The following is a 9,674-nucleotide window of genomic DNA, read 5'->3' as shown; positions in this document are numbered from 1 at the left end:
CCCTCTTTCAGCCTAACCATCTGGTCAATCGTTGTTTTTTGACCTAGAACTCAATGAACCCATTTTTACTAACGTAGGATGCCAAGTCTACAAAAAACAACTGATAATAATTTCTTCAACGAAATTCCTAACCCTTTTGATATAGGAAGAGATGAAAATGATCCTATGAACATCAATTTGGCGTCCTATGAGCAATGGTGATTAACTATCATGCGTTATGTTAAAAAATAGCAGTTCACTTGATAGTCAGACAAGTTAGACCAATAGAATAACAATTTCAAACATTATAGATTTTTTTTTTTTCACGTTTTAAAACATACGAGACCTTCAAAATTCAAAATTTGAAGAGTGCAAGATATGACTAACACTTAAATCCAAGTAAATTGTTTGCTACAAAGTCTTCTTATTGCCTTAAAGTCTTGTTAGAAATATAAAAAGGTCTTTTTGGCGTCGAGCATTTGGTCGACACGAGCACACCAATTGTGGAAAACTTGAAAAATGGTTCCCAATTTTGGTGCATCGATTTGGAACTACCTCTTGAGTGAATTAGTGACTGTTTTTCAATAAGTTGTGCCATCTTCTGAAAACGACATCTAAACCCTCCTGTTTTTAGCCGTGGTAATATATGTGCAGTGTGAATACGACATCACACCTACAACTCTCTCAAGTTCCTCCAAAACCGCAGAGACTGAAAGTGAAAGCATCTTCCATATGGAACCCTAGCAGCATCTCAACAGCTAACGTACGTCTTCGTGGCCTCCTTATTTTTGTTTATGCTACATTGATATCAAGCCAATATGCATGTCGTTCTCCAGATACTTCATCGACGTTGAACTCTCGAGAGGATCAATCATAATGAAACAAGACGAGCCAGGATTCTCCGTGAAGAAACACTAGGACATGTTTGATAACTATTTTGTTTTTAGTTTTTAGTTTTGAATTTACATTTTTTGTGTTACGAGGAAAAGTACATGGAAGAAAATAAAAATGGAGAACGAAGACGAAAACAGTAGTTGGGAGGCGGCTGAAATGAAGTTGATTATACAAAAACAAAACATAAAAGTGAAAACAAATTAAAATTGTTTCTAGTTTCCAATTTTTAGTCGTCAAAACACTTCTTTTTCCAACATATTCTCCCTCTATCTGCAACACTAAAAAACGAAACTAACTCGAAGAGTTTCAAGTTTCAACACTCACTCACTATTGACCCAAAAAATATGAACCTAAATTTAGTATACACCGTCAAAGGCAGTGATTAGATTCACAAGGATTATGACATTCGATGCCATTTCAAAATCACCGATGATCATGGCATTTTCTGGTAAGAAAAGACTTTTCCTCTTTTTTCAGATAAAAGGTATTTGACGGAAACATAACATCCAACCAACAGTAAACTAGCAACTCCAAATTAGGGGTCATTCTAGGTGTAACAGGAGATATATCGCACGAACCCGGCCGCCCAGTCTAATAAGATGCAAGAACTTAATAGTCAACTGAAACAATGAGTTTACAGGGCGCCTCTACAGAGCACCAACCAAATGGAACATACTGTTTTTCAAGTTCAAAACTCAACCCACAGAATAAACATACTACGTTTAGAAGACGAGAACCACTATCTGCATCGGCCCCTGAAGCCATTACTGTAGAAGAATCGAACACAACCAAAACAAATACTTCATCCAACATTCTTGAATACCATTATTAGTAAACGAATGCGAACCTTCATAATGGAAGACTGGCCCGAAAATAAACTAAGAATTGTCGGTTCAAGTCGCGAAAGCAATCTGTCTGGAGTGGCTGTCACTGCATCATCTGCCTTCCCTAACCCCGCATCAGCAAAAGTTGCGCGCACCGGGTCACACCCCTTTCCTTGCAAGAATGTGGGAGATCAACAGAACTGAAAACTGTACATAAACCCCTCTCCCCCTCGTACACGTCGCATCATAATAAAAGCCATCCTACATCTCTATTTTAAAAATTCCACAACAGAGCATCAAAATAAGCTCCTAAGTTGAGGAAATATATCTACTCCACCAATTCCCTCTCCTAAACATTAAAAAAAATAAAATACGAAAACCGTCCCTCAGGATTTGAAGGGATTACAAAGAGAGGCTTGCTTACAAGTTTTTCAAGATAAGCATGAAAATAAGTAAAATACAACATACGACGCTGAACTTCTAAACTTACCCGAACCATATATATGCTCTTAAACACCCACTTTATTCGCTAAGATGTTGCATTTGCTCACAAGTAAAAGCACAAGTAGAAAAGAACCCGATAATTTCGCAATCCAATAGAATGTCTTCTCATTCCTTTTCTTTCTTGAAATTCTGTTTCTCGGTTCTCCACATGGTTTAGCATCAACTCAGCACAGACTCTGAATTCATGTGAGAACCATTTCCCCCATCACCACTGCTAGATGATCCTATGGGCATAGACCGCTGCGTGAAGTCCAACAACAGCTGCCTCTGATGCTCATCAGTGTGAGGAAGGCTTGCACGCAACAGTTCAACTGGCATTTCACGACCAATTGCTCTGGCTGCATCTGAGCCAATAATAGCCACATTCGGAGGGGCCTGCATTAGCAGTGACTGCATTACAGTATCATATTTATTTACACAGTACTTGGTCAGAAGGCCAAAGAACTCATCAAAGGAGGCCTGCCAAAGTTGCCGATTGGTCATATTGCAGTTGCTTACAGCATGAGGATCAGTTAAGAGTTCAGTTGCCCTCTCAAGAACTGAATTGAGGATAAGAGAAGCCCCATCTCCTGCAGGGCTTCCAAGGGGGCGAAGCGGGGGTTGCTCTGAGGAACAAACAACTGCTGCAAGACAGGCACTAAGTGCACCAAGGTCCATACCTCGAGCACATGATGAAACAACCCTTGCAAGAATATTCGTAGTTTCTGCAGCCACTGGATCAGAAGGGTAGCTACCAAACAAGAACCTTAAATGACGAAAGATGGCCATACAGACTATTCGCACGAGCTCACCACCGGGAAATAAAAGCTGCAGGTACTTTGCCAGGAGCTTCCGGCCCTTGGGAAGTGAGACTAACCTTAGAAATACAAGATCATCCTTATGAAGCCCAACTGTGGGGCCATTGTTGCCAAGTGGGTCAACTAATTGAAGAGATCCTGCAAGTCCTTCAAGCAAGGCCTGCCGCCGATGCCTCACTTGGGTTCCACCATCTTGGAGTTGATTGAATTGTAGAAAACGATCAATATCATCCACATCCAGGAGAAGACAAAGCCCATCCTCAATTGCAACCCTAGCAGCAAGCAATGGCTCCTGTTCTAGCGGCTTCTCAAAAACCTTTTGTTCAGTGTTGCCAGGGCTAGATGAATTTGGAGGCTCAACTTCAAGAAGAGGGCGAGGCCTGCGTATTGAGGAGAAGGGGACTCTCCCAAGAGCATCAACCTGGAGAAAAGCATGTGGTTCAGTATTAGCTCGTGCTCGAGGAGGAAGATCCCTTAATTGAGTTGGGCAGAAATGGTGTTTCAACTTGGCCCCAGCAGATTTTCTTGAAAGGCAAAACTGGTGGTAGTAATCATCGACATATGGGTCATTGCTGTGTGTTGCAGCTAGCTGCATTCGGAGTATATTTTCAATTTCATCAGCTGTCATATACTTGGACCTAAATTGTGGCCACCCACCTTCCCTCCTGTGGCTACCTGTATCAAATCCATGTTGAGAAAAACGCATATTCAGTCTAACTTTCTGAGCTGATTTTGGCCTTTGATCTCCAAGATCACCCATACCGAGCATTGCTTCAAACTTGCTCACCAAGGGCGGGGATGCAGAAAGATGGGGGTTAAACAGTTGAGACTGCATTACCGACAAATTATTAAATGATGGCTGAACTGGATGATGCAGTCTAGGATCCTGTGGTTGTGACTGTTGCTGATGCATCAATTGTGGAGGCACTAAACCATTCTGATGAGCTAGCTGTTGTTGCAACAAATTGTTCATAAGACCCGGATGATCTCCATAAACACCACTTTGATTGGCCCATTGCTTTTGGGGTCGGCTATTAGAGAGACCAGGGTTAAGCTGAGGCAAATTTCCACCAAAATGCGATACATGAGGTAATCCATTCAGTTGAAGTTGAGAGCTAGAGTAAGGAGATTGGTTTGGAGAAGATAATCCCCCCTGGGGCCCACCAGAAAGATATGGGTTCAGGTGGCTTGCTTGGCGGTTTGGCGAAGCCAGCTGAGGTCTGCCACCTGGAGGCGGATAAGAAGTGAAAGCTGATTTCGGCACCAGAATTGGTTCACTGGTAAAATGTTGATGGTGCTGCTGCTGCAGCTGCTGTTGCTGGGGTTCAGGATATGAAGAAGTTCTATACAAAGGCATCGACTCTACTGGACGAGCTGAAGAATACGGGTGTGAAGACCATCGTTTCCCATCCTGAGTGCTTTCAGCTTCAAGTATCTCTTCATCAATCCAGTTAGGAAAATGCTCCTGCGCCCACTCAGCAGCAGATGAACCTGGAAGAAACATGTTATAATTAGAAGCTTCAATGGACATCAACATATCAAATATATTCAATAAGTCCTCAAGGACACAACAGTGAACCCAAATCGACTAGTCATAATTATTGGACTGCAACTGATTCCAAACACAGCACGCCTCTAGCACTTTTCATCAAAGCTTAAACACAAATGAAGAAAAAAGTTTCCAACAGATAGAATGATGTGCACGTCAGAACCAAACGGTCGAAGTAAATATTTCACTTCTAGGTTTCGCATCATAATATCACACAGATCCAACCTAAAAGGAACTTTTTCAATATCCTACCTATGGCTATACTTTACAAGGTTTCAGCAGAAACCATGAAATAAGAATAATTGTGGCTGGGTTAGCAGAAACCATTAAATAATAATAATGTTGCTGTGTTATCATACAAACAAATGAAGGCTTTGCAATCAACTGAAAGATATTCAGTCTACACAGAACCAGGCTTGAAGCAGGCTTACAGCAACTTAGCCAAAAAAAGATAACCGATATTTGCACTCACTTTCTCTGGATCCTCTATCACCAATTACTCCAGCACTCCTAGTTCCACTAACATCCTTGTTTAACTGCAACCAAAACAGTGACTTAGAACACAAAACCCAGAAATACCTCAAGATACAGTAATAACAATGGAAACTTTACGGCTCAAACATCAAACGGTACGTTGTAAGTTAGCACAGAATTAGAAAGCTTAGACTAATATTAGCAGCCAGGTTTCTAATTCTCTACAGAACTTATAACTTCACACAAAAAATTGACCTAAAAAATGTTAGTTCCTATAACCAGGTATGTAAGTAGCCTGTGTTAATTTCATTTGCTGGTTCAAAAGTAAAATACCATGCATCCATGCTTCCTACCAAGCAAAATTTAAAGCCTAACCATAAGCACAACAGAAACAACACATTCAGGAAACATAATTATCCACAACCAGCACGCCCTAACTCACAGTGCAATGAATTTTGCCCTAAACATGCAACTCAAAAAGAATAAACTTATTGATAGAGAAACAGGTTTGGACGAAGAGAAATGCTGCACTACAAAAGAAATATCCAAGGTCCACTACAGGAGGTGCATTCCATTCATATTGCTACACTGTTGTTGATCATAAATTCATGGTAAACTCCAGATAAACAGACTCCACTACTTCTCGTCATGAAACAATTAATCCAAATTACTAGCACACAGTTCACTAAAGTAAATATAAAGGCCATATGGTACAAAATTGTAACATTAAATTATGAAATTAATGATTTCTTCGTGTCTCAACATGATTAAATAAAACATCTTAAAAGTGCAGGGCATTCAATTGCAAGAATTGAATGTTTGAGAACAAATGCAAGATGGAGGTATGCCATATTTTCTGAGAAGCAACACACCTTTATTATGTAGAAGAAAAAATGAGCATGCACAGATTAAAAAAGAAAATATCCCATCAAAAGGGTCCTTACATTCAGCTGCGATGGTGTGCTTAGAGAACCCAAAATCTAACACCGTCTCTCCAAATTCTCCCTAGCAGCCACCTTATGATCTTCAAAACCAATCCTGCCCAACCATAAAACCCAATGAACTGCTAGCCCCATAAGACTTTTGCTTTCTTCCCTCTCGCTAAGTTGGTATGCCACCTAAGATTCATCTTTTTTTTATATATCAGTAGGGCTATACTCAGACCACCCTCAATGAGAGCGGTTCCCATCACCTATGATTCATCTTTTTATCACCATTGCTATACTCTGACCACCCTCAATAAGAGCGGTCTTATTGGAACCATCCAAACTACTCACCAAACCCACCTTTAACCCCTCCCTCCCCCCAAAAAAGTAACTAATAAATAAATAACAACCACTCTTCACGTTCCATCTTAAGATGCACATAAATTGACAACCAATAATTTTAATCCCTGTTTTACCAAACAAACAACTGACTTGTCATAATGTTTTTAAAAATAAAGAAGAACACTCACTGAAATAAAAACAGGACTTAAAAGATGTTGAACACAGTTTTCCCACATTTTGGTTCCCAACTGAATTGTCAGAATTTTCTGTTTCAAAATGCCCTCGCCCATTGTGAAACAGAAAATTAAACAGAATGAAAACACTAATAACTAAACATCAGAACTAGTTTAATCCGCTTCATGTTGACTGAGAGTTTTATACAAAATAATGCATCTTTACTGCCTACATCATTAAGTTCGCAGTAAACTAACCTTTTCAAAGGTTAATGATAGGTCATCAATATCAGATAGAGATATGTCAACCTGCCAATAAGAAAAAAACAGTTAGTTCAACCCATTGCAATTTTTCCTTCTGCCATTTAACACCTACAACAGTCAAAACTTAGAAAGAAAAGAGGGACATATATATATATATATATGAGAGGAGGAACAAGGGACAGAGAGTTCGGTCATGCACCAAACAGGTTGCACATGTATACTTAGGGATTATCATAAAAATCAGTGAACAAAAGGTTTAACCTCTTGTCTATTATATAGAAACTCCTCATCATCAAACCCAACTGGAGCCTCCTCTTCATCTAAACCTCCCAATTCAACTTCCTCAACAGAATCTTTACCAAAAAATGCGTACTGCGATGCGTCGAATACCTCTCCTGCATAAAATGAAGAAGTCAAAGTCAAACGAAGAATTAAATGATGCTCCAAATAATTACGTAATGAAGCAGAAAAAAGAACACTTTCCAATAAAGCACCATGCAACTACTTATTCATGAAGCCAAATAACTATTGAAAATTTTGTATTACTGAGTCGCATACATTGACATAGAGAATTGAAACTTGTATACACCTAATTACATAATTAACCAAGTTAGTGTTTCTTTTTTAAAAGAGTAAATATTATGAAGTATGGAGACCTCCGATTGACTGCAGAACATTTTATTTATCTGAAAGACACACCAAAACCATATTTATATTGGCTGTTAAAAAGTATAGGCGAGCACGAGATTATATTAAACCTTTGTCCAACAATTATTCAAATCCTAAGCTGAACCACAAAGTAGTTAATAACTACATTCAAACAACACGAACGGAACATAGCCCAAACACCAAAGTGAACAACACAGCAATCCAAAACTGTTCCATCTGGTTTCCAGTAAACAGTATCAAATTCTCCATTAACAATTCACAGTTTAAATTTCCCACTTTTACAGTCTGTTTTCTCAGCAGTCAAACAGAACCCAGATCCAAAAACAATACTAAATAATCAAAACAACAAAGCAAATCGTGAAAAACCAATAACAGAAGAATCCCAGAAAGCTCAGAGAAACAAACCTGAGGAATTAAGCTGCAATTGGTTGAGATCTTGAGGGATAGAAGAGGCAGCCTCTTGAATACTACCCCTACTTTCAGACCCCTCCATTTTCTACACTCTTTCTCCTATATATCCAGTATATATACGTATATATATATAGAGAGAGATATTCAAATGTAATCAAAGAACGCAAAAACTGAACAGAACCCAGTAAACTAAAACCCTAAAAATTAATCAGGAACTGAATCTCCGAAGCAAAATTTGAATCTAAAAACAGAGGAGCAAAAACCCTTGTAAGCTGAAATATGTGTGAGGTTTTTCTGCTAAGCTGACGATTGAAAAACTGGAGAGAAGATCTGTACGGTGGTTGGGGTACAAGAATCCACCATGGTTTCGGCAAAGCTGCTGTCTTTGGGTTGGATTTGTAATACGAAAAAGAACCCTAAGATAGGCAGGCAGGGGATAAAGTTTGAGCCTTTTTTTGTAATATTTTGATAGGAATTTTTTTGCTTATCAAAACTGGGATTGGATCGACGGATTAGATAAAATAAAGAGAGGACGGTGAGGTGAAAATATTTTTATATTTTTTTTTTATTTGAAAAAGTTTTAGAAAATACAATAAAATTGAGAAATAAAAGGAGGTTGTAGAAGTTGGTAGTGGAAATGCTTTTCTTGATTTATATGGACTAAAGTAGGGGTGATGTGAGATGAAACACTCACCATTGAAAGGAGACCCACACTCGAATTAAAGTCATGTTTAGGTATGGGAGTGAATATTAAAATAGATAAAATAAAGATGGAATAGAGAGTGTGTTAATAAAGTTATTCTCGATCTTTTATGTGAACTTTTGCAGCGTAATAATAATTATTTATTTTAATTGGTATGATTGATGCATAAAAGGTAATATTGTGATTTTGGGTTAAAAAAATCAAATATAAATTGTCTCGAATAAATGTTTAATGCTCTATTGTAATCTCGCATACAAATTTATTTCTAAAAGCTTTTTGTACCATTAATGTTTTCTCATTGCCGTATTTGTTAGAAGTGGGTAAAGAAAATTTTCATCTAAAACCAATATTGAAAAGAAAATTGAATTTGAGACTTCAAGTGCAAGATTGATTGTTATTAATTAACTTAGGCACAAATCCCCTTCTCAATCAAATCCATAGCTTCATGAGGGAAAAAAAAAAAAAACAAGACTTCTTTTAATCATGTTGACTTAAAAGCTATCTCTAAAATGTTTCTTTAGAAAACTCTTCAAATATTTTTATACCAAGTTGATGTAGACATTTTATATGAAGTTGATAATTCTTTTTTCCTTTCTGAACAAACGATATTATTTACACTAAGAAAAATGAGATGGGTTAAGCCTCACAATGGGCTATCAATAATATGGTTCAAATTCGTCTTTGGCGAGAATCGAACATAAGACCTCTTATTAACAAGTAAAGAGAAATACCACTAGACCGTAGTGTGGCATATGAAGTTGACACTTTAGTTTAATACAATTCCATTTCTTCTCTGTAAAAATGAAAAGAAAACGCAAAATCAAAATGACAATGTTGTATATGATAAATCCCATACATGTTGATCTATTTCATATAATCAAATGTGTCTTGCAAAAAAAGATTAGAAAAAAAATTAGGATTAACTATATTTTACGCTTTTTAAATTTATGGAGTTTTAATGAAACACTTCCGGTATTGTTCACTTTTAACGAAAAATCACATTTTTACCTTTCCCTGGTACTACTTACTACACCTTTATTTGTCATTTTTCATTAAAACTAAAGTATTTTTGGACTTTTCGTTAGTTTTTCTTTAAAATTAAGGTTATTTTTAAAATAGGTTATGAGGTTTCAATTTTTTCACATTGCACACTGAGTTTTTGAAA

At 37.6% G+C, this 9,674-nt stretch overlaps 1 protein-coding gene across 1 annotated transcript; it reads right to left on the bottom strand.

The window, feature by feature from the left end:
• Positions 1-1,468: 1,468 nt before the first annotated feature.
• LOC103951991 (protein PAT1 homolog) lies at positions 1,469-8,428 on the bottom strand. The gene is made up of 5 exons (XM_009363505.3): positions 7,801-8,428; positions 6,988-7,121; positions 6,721-6,771; positions 5,020-5,083; positions 1,469-4,489 (listed from the first exon to the last, which is right to left on the bottom strand). The coding sequence occupies exons 1-5, from the start codon at positions 7,886-7,888 to the stop codon at positions 2,361-2,363; spliced, it is 2,466 nt and encodes an 821-aa protein (XP_009361780.2). The 5' UTR covers positions 7,889-8,428; the 3' UTR covers positions 1,469-2,360.
• Positions 8,429-9,674: the final 1,246 nt, after the last annotated feature.

The sequence above is a fragment of a genome, unplaced genomic scaffold (assembly GCF_019419815.1).
Source record: "Pyrus x bretschneideri cultivar Hongxiangsu unplaced genomic scaffold, Pyrus_bretschneideri_v1 Contig50, whole genome shotgun sequence".
NCBI classification, from domain to species: Eukaryota; Viridiplantae; Streptophyta; class Magnoliopsida; order Rosales; family Rosaceae; genus Pyrus; species Pyrus x bretschneideri.
This window is presented reverse-complemented; position numbering and strand designations above follow the sequence as displayed.

What these genes read in the sequence shown, in the direction of transcription:
- LOC103951991 (XM_009363505.3), bottom strand. Translation starts at nt 7,888, where the DNA reads ATGGAGGGGTCTGAAAGTAGGGGTAGTATTCAAGAGGCTGCCTCTTCT. An exon ending in ATTGCAGCTTAATTCCTCAG is followed by an intron (nt 7,122 to 7,800) that starts GTTTGTTTCTCT and finishes CATTTTATGCAG; the next exon opens with GAGAGGTATTCGACGCATCG. An exon ending in TTCTATATAATAGACAAGAG is followed by an intron (nt 6,772 to 6,987) that starts GTTAAACCTTTT and finishes TCTTATTGGCAG; the next exon opens with GTTGACATATCTCTATCTGA.